The sequence below is a fragment of the Chrysochloris asiatica genome, unplaced genomic scaffold (assembly GCF_000296735.1).
Source record: "Chrysochloris asiatica unplaced genomic scaffold, ChrAsi1.0 scaffold00062, whole genome shotgun sequence".
NCBI lineage: Eukaryota > Metazoa > Chordata > Mammalia > Afrosoricida > Chrysochloridae > Chrysochloris > Chrysochloris asiatica.
This window is the reverse complement of record NW_006408580.1, coordinates 4,316,875-4,331,757: the sequence shown is the minus strand read 5'-3', so window position 1 is coordinate 4,331,757 and position 14,883 is coordinate 4,316,875. Positions and strand designations below refer to the sequence as shown.

At 37.4% G+C, this 14,883-nt stretch overlaps 1 protein-coding gene across 9 annotated transcripts in view; it reads left to right on the top strand.

Moving 5' to 3' along the window:
* Positions 1–14,883, top strand: part of KDM6A (lysine (K)-specific demethylase 6A) — a 298,541-nt gene that overhangs the window by 250,347 nt on the left and 33,311 nt on the right. For all 9 annotated transcript variants that reach the window (XM_006864247.1, XM_006864249.1, XM_006864243.1 and 6 more), the window contains 2 exons: positions 431–579; positions 12,136–12,250. In XM_006864247.1, the coding sequence (XP_006864309.1) occupies positions 431–579; positions 12,136–12,250 (264 nt within the window). The remainder of the gene's footprint in view (positions 1–430; positions 580–12,135; positions 12,251–14,883) is intronic.

Sequence of the window (14,883 nt, the reverse complement as noted above, 5' to 3'; positions counted from 1 at the left end):
TCCCCCAGCTGTGAGCCTTCCAACCTTCTAAATATTCCTTTATATGTGGTTCAGAGTTCTGGGACCATCCCCTGAGCCTGTGTTGTTGCTGGCGGAGCTCCTTTACTGCACCGCCACCCAATCCGCCATCTTGTTTGTTCCCACCAATAGTTATATTTTTAGTTAATTATAAAATGCTTTCATGAAAATAGAAACGTTTTCCTTAATTTACTTGATCCAAAATTTTGCTGCCTCTTTTGAGTAATTACTATTTGTTAGGTGTCTTTCCTTGGAAAAATTTGAACATTCTAGTATTTTCTATGACTGCTGTAGTTAAATATCTGTAGGTTTAGTTGTTTTTCTAATTGGAACAGACGGTTTTTGAATAAATAATTAAATTCCACAAGTATTTGTAGCTAAGTTTCGCTCTTGATCTGCTATTTTATTTCAGGTGGAAGTTGCAGCTACATGAGCTTACTAAACTTCCTGCTTTTGTGCGTGTCGTATCAGCAGGAAATCTTCTAAGCCACGTTGGTCATACCATACTGGGCATGAACACAGTTCAACTATATATGAAAGTTCCAGGTAGCAGAACACCAGGTAATTTTTGTAAACATAGCTTGTGTAATTAAAAAACAGAATTAATAAAAATATGAAAGAAAAGCAGATTCTTTTTATTTATAGTGAATAAAACTGAAAGGTCGGTTTCTATTATAAGATCAAACAGAGTCTTGGGCTCAGATTAAGATTTTTTCCCCCTTCACGGTATCATTTCATTTTGTATAATAGTTCTGAACAGTATTAACAATATAACGTGGAAAGGGATATCTTGCCCCTTCAGATTTCTTTTTGTTCCCAAAGCTCAAAGAACATTGAAAAGAAACAAGCTATGAATTCCTTGAGGATGCCCAAACTGCCATTTTGGCATGGTGTCAATTGAAGAATTCAGTGTAATGGTGGTGTTGTTATGTGCCATGGAGTCAGGTCCGACACATAGCGACCCTGTATAGAGTTCCTTAGGCTGTAAATCTTTACAGGAGCCAAAAGCCTCTTCTTTCTCCCATGAAGCAACTGATAGATTCAAACTGCTGGTCTTGCGGTTAGTAGCCCAACTCATAACCCACTATGCTAACAGCTTCTTAGGAAAGGTTGTTGTTGTTAAGTGCTGTCGAGTTTGTTCCAACCCATACAGACCGTGTATAGGATTTCTGAGGAGCGGCTGGTGTGTGTGAACCTCTGACCTCATGGTTCAAACTGGCTTTGTGATCCCAGCACATTATCCTGCAATCCAGCGCTACATTAGGACAGGTTAGAGAGATGGAAACACTGCCTTCAGAAGTTTATTGGCCCAGATGGCCAAAATGTGGAGATATACAGATTAACATTTTGATATATTTGTTTAGTTAAGGTTTCTATGATGTTTTTGTAGCAGTAGTTTTTGACTTATCCTTGTACAAGGGTATTCCAAAAGCTTGTGGGAAGATCCACTATCTTTCTATTCCATTTTCCATGAACTTTTGAAGCCCCCACGTATATTTTCTATCATGACCCTAGTAGCATATGTGTGCAGGTTAAAAAAAAAAAAAAATCTTGAAAGAACACCTTTTCTGATCTATTCTATCCTATTTCATTTTAAAAATACTTGATGGTGTTCGCACATTACTAGACTAATCCTCCTTATCTAGTCTGGACTACAGAATCACTAACACTTTTGGCAAGCTATTTTCATTCTCTAGGTCTTTTTCATATGTAAAATGAAATTTTATTGGATTTAGACTTAAAATGCCATCCCACACTAATATGCCATCTTTGGATTGATTTGAACTTCACAGGACAGTGTTTAAAATAATTAGCAGTGTCTGAAACCCAGGCACTATTCAGTTAAAAGCTGTACTGGTGCCTATTCTGGCTATTTTATATATAAATGGAATCATACAATATATGATCTTTTACAATATGGGATCCTCTATGTTGAGCTTATTTTACTTCACTTGTCGTGGAGATTCATCATGTTTAGTGTGTATCACCCTCAGATGATTAACAACTGTAGTTTTTAAACCAACTGATTCCTTCTTTGACAACATTTTTCTTCAATCTTAACCAAATACTTGTTTTAAAAAGGTTATGCTTTGTTCTATATAGTGTAGGTCACTGTATTCCAGCCCTGGCTACACATTAAAATCTCCTAGTAAGCTTTTACAAAATACTTAATTGATTAGTGTTTGGGGTTTGGGATTCAGGCATCAATATATTTAAAGTCCCTCAAGGGATTCTGTGTACATCCCAACAGAGTGTAGTGTTTGTCCTCAAGTCATTGGAAGCCCAATTTTATGAAAAGAGGTCTGGAATAAATAGCAGAACACCTCTGTTCTTGGAAACTCAATAACACCCTGCTGAAAACAACTGGGTAGTAGAAGAAATTAAAAGTGAATTCACAAAGTACTTTGACACAAATGGGAATGAAAAAACAACATACCAAAATCTTTGGGACACAGTAAAAGCGGTGTTGAAAGGACAATTTATTGCAATAAATGCACATATCCAAAAAGAAGAAAGTACCAAAATTAACACACTTACACGGCATCTACAACAATTAGAAACACGCCAAGAGAGGGAACCTGCAGCCACCAAAAGAAAAGAAATAATAAAGATCAGAGCAGAAATAAATGAGATAGAAAATAGGAAAACTATAAAAAGAATCAACAGGACAAAAAGCTGGTTCTTTGAAAGGATTAACAAAATTGGCAAACCATGGCAAACCTAACAAAAGAAAGAGAAAGAAGACACAAATAACACACATTAGAAACCACGTGGACGATGTAACAACAGAACCAAAGGAAATCAAAAGGATAATAACAGAATACTATGAATAGTTGTACTCCAACAAATTTGAAAACTTAGAAGAGATGGATACATTTTTTGAAAATCACGACCTACCTGAACTTACACACAGTGAAGTAGAAAACCCAAACAGACCCCTAACAAAAGAAGAAATTGATCAGGTCATCAAAAAACTCCCAACCAAAAGTCCAGGTCCACATGGCTTCACTGGTGAGTTCTACCAAACATTCAAGGAAGAGCTGTCACCTTCTACTCAAATTATTCCAGAACATAAAGGAGGATGGAAAACTTGCTAATACATTTTATGAAGCAAGCATAACCCTCATTCCAAAACCATGGAAGGACATCACTAAGAAAGAAAATTATAGACCAATATCCCTCATGAACTTAGATGCAAAAATTCTCAAAATCCTAGCCTACAGAATCCAGTAGCACATCAAAAAGATAATACATCATGATCAAGTGGGATTCATATCAGGATGCAAGAATGGTTCAACATTAGAAAAACGATCAGCGTTATCCACCATATAAATAAGATAAAAGAAAGGAACCACATGATCATATCGATTGATGCAGAAAAGGCATTTGACAAAATCCAACATCCATTCCTGATAAAAACACTCAACAAAGGAATTGAAGGGACAATCCTCAACATAATTAAGAGTGTATATACAAAACCAACAGCGTAGTGGTTCCGAATCGGGCTGCGAACTGCAAGGTCAGCAGTTCAAAACTACCAGCGGATCCACGGGAGAAAGATGAGGCATTCTGCTCCCGTAAAGATTTATGTTCTTGTTGTTATGTGCTGTGGAGTCGGTTCTGACAGTGCAGGGTCGCTATGAGTCAGAACCGACTCCACAGCACATAACAACAACAAGAACATACAAAACTAACAGCCTCCATTACTCTCAATGGAGAGAAACTGAAAGCCTTCCCTCTGCGAACGGGAACCAGACAAGGATGCTCTTTGTCACTACTACTATTCAGTATTGTGCTATAGCAAGAGCTATACGGCAAGACAGGGAAATTAAAGGCATCCAAATTGGCAAAGAGAAAGTAAAACTCTCCCTATTTGCAGATGATATGATCCTATACGTAGAAAACCCCAAAGACTCAGTAAATAGGCTACTAGACCTCATTGCAAGATTCAGCAAAGTGGCAGGGTATAAGATTAACATACAAAAATCAGTTGGATTTCTCTATACCAAAAACGACAGCAATTAAAAGGACATTTGGAAAGCAATACCATTTACAATAGCCACCCAAAGGATGAAATACCTAGGAACAAACATAACCAGAGAAACAAAAGACTTATACAAAGAAAACTACAAAACACTACTAAAAGAAGCCAAAAGGCACCTACAAAAGTGGAAGAATGTACCATGTTCCTGGATAGGAAGACTTAACATTGTGAAAATGTCAATAGTTACCAAAGCAATTTACACATATAATTCAATCCCAATCCAGATTCCAACAACATTCTTCAAAGAGATGGAAAAAACAATTACAAACTTTATATGGAAAGGAAAGAGACCCAGGATAAGCAAAGCACTGCTTAAGAAGAAGAATTAGGTTGGAAATCTCTCCACGACTTCATTATTATACGGCTACAGTGCTCAAAACAGCTTGGTACTGGTACAATGAAAGATACATCGATCAATGGAACAGAATCTAGAATCCAGAAATTAACCCATCCTTATACAGCCCACTAATTTTTAGCAAAGTACCTAAATATATCGCATGGGGAGGTAATAGTCTCTTCAACAGATGGTGCTGGCAGAACTGGAAAGCGATATGCAAAAGATTGAAACAAGACTGTTTCCTCACACCTTATAAAAAAAGCAACTCAGCGTGGATTAAAGACATAAATGTTAAAAATAGGCCATCAATGAAAAAATAGGGACAAATGTGAGGACTCTAATTCAGGGAATTCACAGACTACCAAACATTTTGAAAACTTCACAAAAGTAGGCAAAATAGATGATTGGAACATACTAAAAATTCAAAACTTACGTGCATGAAAAGGCTTTACCAGAAGAGTAAAAAGGGAACCCACAGAATGGGAAAAAATCTTTTGTAATGACATATGAGATAAGGGACTCATGTCTACATTAAAAAATGGGCACAGGACATGAACAGCCACTTCACCAAGGAGGAGATCCAGGCAACCAACAAACATATGAAGAAATGTTCATGATTACTAGCAATTAGAGTGATGCAAATCAAAACAGCAATGAGATTATCACCTCACACCTGCAATAACAGCAAAGATCATAAAAGTAGAGGACAATAAATCCACATTTGGTGTTATGCAATGCAAAAGCTCCACAGGAGGTCTCTTTCAGTGACCAACTTCTAGCCCCCTTTAAGGTATTCCAATCAGTTATAGGCTGAAGATGAACTTACAAGCTTTCTATTGTGATTTTTCTGGCTATTCCTTTCCCCCAGCCTCCTCAAGTGTCTATTTCACAGTGAATTAGAGCCCTCACATTTGTCTCTATTTTTTCATTGATAACCTTCATAATTTTGAGATTCACATTTAGGTCTTTAATCCATGCTGAGTTGGTTTTTGTATAGGGCATGAGGTAAAGTTCTTGTTTCAATCTTTTGCATATCACTGTGGAGTTCTGCCATCAGTATCTGTTCAACAAACTATCTCCTCCCCATGCAGTATACCTAGGCACTTTGTCGAAAGTCAGTTGGCTCTATGTGAATGGGATAACTTCTGGATTCTCAATTATGTTCCATTGATCAATGGATCTTTCATTGTACCAGTACCAGGCTGTTTTGACCACTGTGGCCATGTAGTAAATTTTGAAATCAGTGAGTGAGAGGCCTCCAACCTTGTTCTTAGGCAGAGCTTTGCTTATCGTGGGTCTCGTTCCTTTCTATATAAAGTTTTAATTGTCTTTTCCATCTCTTTGAAGAATGTTGTTGGAAACAGGATTGGGATTGTATTATATGTGTAAATTGCTTTGGGCAGTATTGACATTTTCACAATGTTGAGTCTTCCTATCCAGGAACATGATATGTTTTTTCACTTTTGGAAGTTTGTTTTGGTTTCTTGTAGTAGTGTTTTGTTTTTCTTTGTATAGCTCCTTTGTTCCTCTGGTTACATTTATTCTTAAATATTTCATCCTTTGGGCAGCTAATGTAAATGGTTTTGCTTTCCTAATGTCTTCTACAGCGCTGTCATTGTTACTGTAGAGGAATCCAACTGATTTTTGTATGTTGATCTTATACCCTACCACTTTGCTGAATCTCTCTATAGATTTTTTCTGAGTCTTTGGTGTTTTCTGTGTATAGGATCATATCGTCTGCAAATAGAGTTTTATTTCCTCTTTGATAATTTGGATGCCTTTAATTTCTCTCCATTGAGAGTGATGTAAGCTGTTGGTTTTATATATATGCTCTTGATTATGTTGAGGAATTTCCCTTCATTTCCTACTTTGTTGAGTGTTTTTATCAGGAATATATGGATGTTGGATTTTGTCAAATGCCTTTTCTGCATCAATCGATATGATCTTATTCTTTTCCTTTTTCTTATTCATATGGTGGATTACATTGATTGCTTTTCTAATGTTGAACCATCCTTGCAACTCTTTTATGAAAACCACTTGGTCATGATGTGTTATTTTTTTGATGTGGTGCTGGAATCTGTTGGCTAGGATATGGTTGAGAATTTTGTGTCTATATTCATGAGGAATATTTGTCTATAATTTTATTTATTGGTGATTTCCTTCCCTAGTTTTGGTATGAGGGTTATGCTTGCTTCATAAGAAGTATTAAGAATAAGAAGTTTTCTATCCTCTTCTATATTCTGGAGTAATTTGAGTAGAATTGGTGACAACTCTTCCTGAATGTTTGTTAGAACTCTTTTGGTTGGGAGCCTTTTGATGACCTGATCGATTTCTTCTTTTGTTATGGGTCTGTTCAAGTTTTATACTTCATTCTGTATAAGTTTAGGGAGGTAGTGTTTTTCTAGAAATGTACCCATCTCTTCTAAGTTTTCAAATTTGTTGGAGTACAACTGTTCACAGTATTCTGTTATTATAATTTTGATTTCCTTTGGTTCTGTTGTGATATTGCCCATGTGGTTTCTAATGCGAGTTATTTGTGTCTTTTCCCTCTTTTCTTTTCTTAGTTTTGCCAATGGTTTGTCAGCTTTATTAATCATTTCAAAGAACCAGCTGCTTGTCCTGTTGATTCTTTCTAGAGTTTTCCTGTTTTCCATCTCATTTATTTCTGCTCTTTAATATTTCTTTTCTTTTGTTGGATTTAGGTTCCCTCTGTTTGTCTTTTTCTAATTGTTGGAGATGCTGTATTAATGTGGTAATTTTGGTTCTTTCCTCTTTTTGGATGTGCCCATTTATCACAATAAATTGTCCTCTCAGCACCGCTTTCGCCGTGTCCCAAAGATTTTGGTATGTTGTGTTTTCATTCTCGTTTGTTTCTGGGAACTTTGTGAATTCACATCTAATTTCTTCTTTTACCCAGTCGCTTCTCAGCAGGGTGTTACTCAGTTTCCATGTATTCTGCTTTATTTCCTTGGTCATCTTATTGTTCATTTCTAGTTTTATAGCATTGTGGTCTGAAAAGTGGTCTGAAAAGATGCTTTGTAGTATTTGATGTTTGTAAAATTATGCAGGCTTGCTTTTGTGACTTAACACATGGTCAGTTCTGGAGAATGTTCCGTGTGCAGTGGAGAAGAATGTATATTGTGCTTTTGTTGGATTGAATGCTCTGTACACATCTATGAGGTCAAGTTGGTTGATTGTGTTATTTAGTTCCTCTGTAACTTTGTTGAGTTTCTTTCTGGTTGTTCTGTCCCTTTTCGAAAGTGGCGTATTAAAATCTCCCACTATAATTGTAGATTTATCTATTTCTTTCTTCAATTCTAGTAGGATTTGCTTTATATATCTTGGTGCTCTTTCATTGGGAGCATAGATATTTATTATGTTATATGGTCTTACTTGACCCTTTGATCATGAACTTGTTGTTGTTGATCATGAACTAGTGTCCTTCTTTATCTCTTATGCTGATTTTTGTCTTAAAGTTTACTTTATCGGAGATTAGTATTGACACTCTTGCTTGTTTATTGTTGCAGTTTGCTTGGTATATTATTTTCCATCCTTTAACTTTTAGCCTTTTTTTGTCTTTGTGTGTAAGGTGTGTCTCTTGCAGGCAGCATATTGATGGGTCTTGTTTTCTTAACCATTCTACCACTCTCTGTCTCTTCACTGGTGCATTCAATCCATCGACATTCAATGTAATTATTGATAGGTATGAATTAATTGCTGGCATTATGTTAATTTTTGGTAGTGCTTTTTGTTCCTTTGTTCTGCATGCCTTCTTGTGCTGAGTTTGTGGGGGTTTTTGTGCTGTTTCTTGTCGGTTTCTTCTTAGTTTTCATGTTTGCTTGTTCTGCTTTGAAGTTCGTTTTCATGGGAAGTTGTGAAGTATTAACTTTCTTTGGGGTTACCTTATAGTCTATTAACTTTTCCCTCCATTTAAGACAATCTTGTTGTATCCTGTAATCTACCTGAATGCCTCACCACCTGGATCTCTGTTCCTACAGTTTTTCCTTCTTTGACATTGTTATTGTTTTGATCTTTGGTTGACTTCCCAGCTGTTTTGAATTCGTTGTTGTAATTTTGTTTGGTTCTGGACTCTGCTATCCATCATCTGAATTTCATGTGGTGTTGCCACACTGTCATTCTCTGGTTGTTGTCTGTTCTTGTTGGTTTTCAGTCCAGAGAACTCCCTTTAGGATGTTTTGAATTGCTGGATTGGCTTTGCTAAAATCTCTTAGCTTCTGTTTATCCTGGAATGTTTTGATTGCACCGTCGTATTTGATTGATTGACACTTTTGCTTGATAGATGATTCCTGGTTGGCAGTTTTTTCTTTTAGGATTTTATGTATGTTTCCCCATTGCCTTCTTGCCTGCATGGTTTCTGTTTAATAATCAGAGCTTAATCTGATTTTTTTTGCCTTTGTAAGTAGCATTTCTCTTCTCTCTGGCTGCTTTTAGGATTCTTTCCTTGTCTTTGATTTTGGAGAGCTTGATTATTATATGTTTTGGTGGTTTTCTTTTGGGCTGTATCCTTATTGGGGTATGTTTGGCTTCTTGAACGTTTATCTTCTCATCTTTCAAGATGTTAGGGAAAGTTTCTTCCAGAAGCTCTTCCACTATCTCCTCTGTGGACTTCTCTAATTCTTCCTGTACCAGAATGCCAATAATTTTTACCTTGTTCCTGTTATCCAGCATGAATCTTAGACTCTCTTCAGATTTTTTAATCCTTTTTTCTGCTTGCTCTTCTGTCGTAGTAGTATTGAGAGATTTGTTTTCCAGCTCACTGGTTCAGGCTTCCCATCTCTTCAGTTCTGCTTCTTTCCCCTTTCAGTGTATTGTCCATCTCTGATATTTTATTTTTAATTATCTGGACCTCTTTTGCAGGTTTTGAATTGTTTCTAGTGCAATATTCATCTTGTTTGATTGCTCTTGTAGTACTTTCCTGACTTCTTCCTTGTTTTCCTCAACCCCTTTTCAGAGTATTTGAATTTGCTTACATATCATTCTTCTGAATTCCTTCTCCGGCAAATCCAAAACCTGCTCTTCCTCTTTTAGAAAGCCTTTGTCTCCAGCTCATTTGTCTCAGCCACTCTTTTTTGGTTTTGGACATGTTTTTGATATGTTTTGTCTTTTGTCATTTCCATTGGTTGTATGGAGTTTTAATGCTAAATGGATGTTTGTAGGTGTGGCATTAAGCTTACTGGTTGTCTCCTGGTGGATATAATCAGGAGATAGGCTTTCCTTTTCACATGTAATGTTAGCAGCTGTTACTGTCTCTTGTCTCAGTGGTGGAATATTTTGGGGCATCCTTATAGTTTGGCTATATGGCCATGATTGCTGACTCTATTTGGGTAACTTAGGGAGAAAAAGCTCCCACATCCAGGAAAAATGTGTGTTCTTTTAGCCCAAAAGCAGAGACAATATGAAAGCAGAGACAAAAACCACCACTTTGAAACAAAAATAAAACTGTGGCCAACTGTCCAGTTGCCTTGCTACACAGGCAGTGTGTGTATGCACTGTAGAAGCCTCCAGTAGTGGGTGGGGGTGTCCACTCGCTCAGGCCCCTCCTCTAGTCACCACCGTAGAGGTGCGCAGATAGATGTTGGGAAGTTAATGGGAGAAAGATTTTTTACTATTTTTGTCTCTGAAGAAGGTCAGTTAGGTATCTGCATGTGCACAGCATAATTCTTGAAATAGTTGTGTCTTTTTATGTTGGGGTTTTACAGATTGTTCATATGGTTTGTCTGTCAGGCCAAACCTGCTTTTTTTCTTACTGGATAGGCGAGAGTAAAGGGTCCCACACAAGTTAACTTTAGGGCTGGGATACACAGGCAGAAGTCAAAAGCAGCAGTGTCCTTGGACCCATGGGACACTTTCTCTCTGTGCCATGGGAAAGATTTGGTCTTAATGCTGGACTTTTTGGGGGGTGCGCACTCACCCGCCTGAAGACATCCAGGCTGGACAAAGAAGACACGACAGGGAAGAGGAGGAAAAAAATGTGTAGAATCCTCCCACGCCTCCTTTTGCAAATGTCACTGTGCTGCTTTTAGCACTGGTTCCCTGAGCTGGTCTGGCTGTAGCTCCGCCCAGGCGGGATGGCCACAGAGAGAGTCCTGATGTCTTGACCAATTACTAAATCGCAGTATTTTCCTTTATACCGTGATTATTCCACTGGCGCTTGCGGAGAAACTATTGCCCTCACACTTAAGCTAGATCAGAGCTCTGGCGCTGTTCCATGAGAGCAGTGTCTCTGCGTTTTCAGCCCCTCCCCCACAGAGCCTGCCCTTACCTGACTGCTCTGCTGCCGCCAAACCGGAAGACCAGTGTGTTTATTTTTAAGCTGTACTTTTTTTGTCATAGGCTGCACTTGTTCATTTGCTTAGCCAGTTCCTCCCTGAGTAAGATGAAACAAATTATCAATCTTTTTTGGAAATACCCCTGTCAGGTCAAAACACAATTCCGTAGTAATTAAACCCACTCTGCTCTGACCAGAACCAGGCATCCACCCTAGGATCCAGGCTACAGTATTTAAGTTCACAGGCCAGGGAAGGGAATAGTTCTAACCCTCTTCAGAAATATTGAAAAAAATGGGCAAAAATTGTCACAATTAACCTTATCAGAACTCAGGGAAAGAGTAACAGATTTATAGAAACCAAGGCAATACTTAAACAAGAGAGGCAACTTAAAGTAGAAGTTAAATGCTACAAAGATCTCTTAGCCTGTTTAAGTTGCTTCTCCTGGCTAAGCATTCTCTTAGTTTCTGAAAACCTTTCACTTTCTCCCAAAGTTCTGATAAGTTTGATCTATACCATTTCTGCTAGCCTTTTCAGCATTTTGGAGGGACAGATCCCCAGCATTTTCCTACTTTGCCGTTTTAGCTGTAGTAACTGCCAAGACCAACTCCATTTTGTAAACCAGATTTTTTGTCCATTTACTAACTTCCTAATACAACTTATGAGATATGGAGATTAGTTCTCAAGGAAAATATGGTAATGAAGTTGATAATAGCTCTCTGTAGGACAATCACTGGACCTCAAGGTCAGTTTGAACCACAGAGTCAGTAGCTCAAACTCCCCAGCTGCTCTTTGGAAACCCTATACAGAGTCGCTATGAGTCGGAACCAACTCGACGGCACTTAACAAGTACTACTACTAATATTTAGTGTTAGTGGGTTATGTATTTAGCTGCTATCTGAAAGGTAAGCAGTTGTAGTTCACTCAGTGCTCTGCCAGATGATGTTTTCTGCCCCATAAAGGTTTACAACCTCAGAAACCCTATACAGAGTCACTATGAATCAGAATCAACTCTACAGAAAACCACCACTGCCATGTATTGGGCACTATGCTAAACATTCATACTTTTATTTAACCCTCAAAACAACACAGTGATTTATGTGGTTGTTACTATCTACTCTTATAAAAAAGGAAACCATGTCAAAAAGGTTTGGCAACTTGCCGAGGTTCATATAGTGACCAAGTCACAGATCCTGGCTTCAGATCTCAAACTTTCAACCATGATTTTTACTGTTTTCCCAAGAAGCTCTTCAGAAATAAATTGGGTGTTGACCAAACTCAACTCTAAAACCAGTCTTGTGGTGATAAAAATTAATGAGACAATGAGAAAGAACTGAACACCCTTAGTGTTTTCAATTTTGAGCATTCCTAGTATTTTATTTCTAAAGACAACCTTTTTCATGGACTGTATAATGTGGTGATGATGTCTTTTTCCGTTTACATTTCAGGTCATCAAGAAAATAATAACTTTTGTTCAGTGAACATAAATATTGGTCCAGGTGACTGTGAATGGTTTGTTGTTCCCGAAGGTTACTGGGGTGTTCTTAATGACTTCTGTGAAAAGTAGGTTTTTAAACTAAATTTTCTTTAAACATATTAGAAAGCATTAGTTGTAAAGAATCATTTAACAAGCAAAATTTCGTAAGCCAGTTTTCACTTACCATTCATCAAAAAATTCCTTTTAAATAATTAGATTCCAAACCTATTGTTTTCTGTTATCAATAATACTTTAAGGAAGATGTGATAAGACCAAACTATATATAATAGTAATGAATTGAGAGTATAGAAAGTTTGAATTGTTAATTATATCTGTTTTTAAAATGATGCATAATCATGAGGGACCTTCAGAAATTTGAATTAAAAGACAACTTTTCCACATTTTGAAGCTCCCTTGTACTTATTTGTTGGAAAGTAATATATTCTAAGAAAAATTGTTTTATTACAAATGGATTTAGATGGTGGAAGCTCTTTTAAAATTGAGCCACCCTTATAGGTTATTATTAACTCAAGCTTGAATATACTGGCTTTTGCTCTATCATCCTAGTATACATTCTTTTTAAAAACTACATTAGCAACTTTTCCTGTAAAGAAATTTTATCAAACGTAATTACATATTTCAGATTTCATTTTCTCCATAAGAAAAATAACTCACATACTAGAGTTCTTTCCTAAGAACCTAATAGCCTTTCCTCTACTTTTGTGTCATGTTTAAAAGGGTACCATGGAATTATTTTCATTAGTTTAAACTTAATTTGTGTAGATGTAAATGTTTTTTTTTCCTAAAAAAGTACTTTGTTCTGATAGTGCATGATATTTTCTGTTGGTAATAACTGAAAAATTACTGTGATATAAAAAATAAAAAAGCAAATTATTCATACATTGGGTATTGTATGTCCCCAATTAGATAAGGAATAAAACCTATCTGAAACATTTTCAACAGGCCAGATTTGGACCATGGACTATAGTTTGTCAAGCCCTCATCTAAGCAAAAATTAAATTCAAATCAGTGAAATCTTTTTTATTTATTTTTTAAGGATTTTATTGTGGATTGAGTGAAAGTTTACAGAGCATATCATCAGTTTTACATTCAATAAATCATATACCTTGTTTCATTACATTGATTATAATCCCTTCCATGTACCATCAGTTAACAGTGTTTTTCTCTGTCCACTTTAGCTTTTTAAAAAACACACAAACAAAAAAACCCACTCAGGCATATGTAATAATTTACGTCTCCAAAGGGCACATTCTGAACATCTGCTCCTGGCCACCAGCTCTTAGTCCTTCTTTTCTTAGTCCATGAATCTCGAGTGCTCAGCCACTCCCCCTCTCCATGCCCCCATCTCTGGCGCTGCTTCTCTGGATAAGGCCCCGCACTCTGCTTGTGCGTTCCTCTCTTGATGGTCCTAGGATCCTCTGTTTCTGGACTGTAAGATTAACCACTCCCCTTTTATTGTTACAAAACTTCTACCTTTACAATTGTGACAGTTGCGATTACTCATGATAAAAGTTATTCACTATTGAATCTTACAAGTCTTATCCCCATCTCTTTTCACCAGACCCATCTAGACAAGATGACAGCTATTCACTGGGGACTCTTTCTTTCCCCCCATACTCTTAAGCTAAACTCCCTCTTGAAACCTTGTAAGCCAGTCACTTTGTGCCTTTATTGCCCCTCATTTTAGGTAGACAATGTCTAAGTTTCCCGTCCTGATCTACCCTGTGTACAGAGCGGATAGCATTGAAACTTGATTTAAAGACTCTTTCCCTCTCTGTTGGTATTTAGAGTAACTACCGCTCTGAGTAGGTTCATCATGAAGATGTATCTTCTGTCACTGTAGCTGTTCCAGTCAGCTTGTCCTTTCTAGTGGGAATGTCTCACCTCATAAGGTTGTGGATGGGACTCGGGATTCCACCTAAGGTCCTATACTCTGTAAAGGCTTTGCATGAGGCCTATTTTACTGGGCAAGTTGTAAAACCCCTTTTAGGTATTCCAATCAGTTATAGGCTGAAGATGGGCTTACAAGTTTTCCCTAATCATGTTTCCCAACATTCCTTTCTTTCCCACTCAAGTGTCTATTTTATAATAGTAGGCAAGGGAAACTAATATTCATAAGGCAGTCAAGGATTTTAGTAGTTATTTACCCTCTTCAAGCTATACCTATATCCCTGTATCCCAGAGCCCTGTTGTTCCAAAGTTGAGTATGCATCACTGTTTACCTCTGTCCCATTAGGCCATGCAAACCTGTCTCAATGTTCTATCTATCTTGTTCTTCTGCCTCCTCCCCTCTTGTTGTATTTCCCTCCCCAACACCCAAACTAAATCCCCCACCTCAACCCCTTTGTGGTTACCTTATATTCCATTAGTTCTTCCCTCCATTTAAGACAGTCTATTTTATCCAGTAATCTACCTGACCTGTCCACCACCTGGATCTCTGTTCCTCTGTGTTTACCTTTTTTCACATTGTAATTGCTTTGATCATACACTGCCCTCCCAGATCCTCTGTTCTTATCATTTTGTTCTGTTCTTGACTCTTCCATTTGTCGACTGAGTTCAGGTTGATGCTGCCATGTACGTCATTCTGTAGTTGTTGTGTGTTCTTGTTGCTTCTCAGTCCACAGAACTTCCTTTAGGATGTTTTTCATAGCAGGGTTGGCTTTGGCAAAATCCTTTAGCTTCTGCTTATTCTGGAATG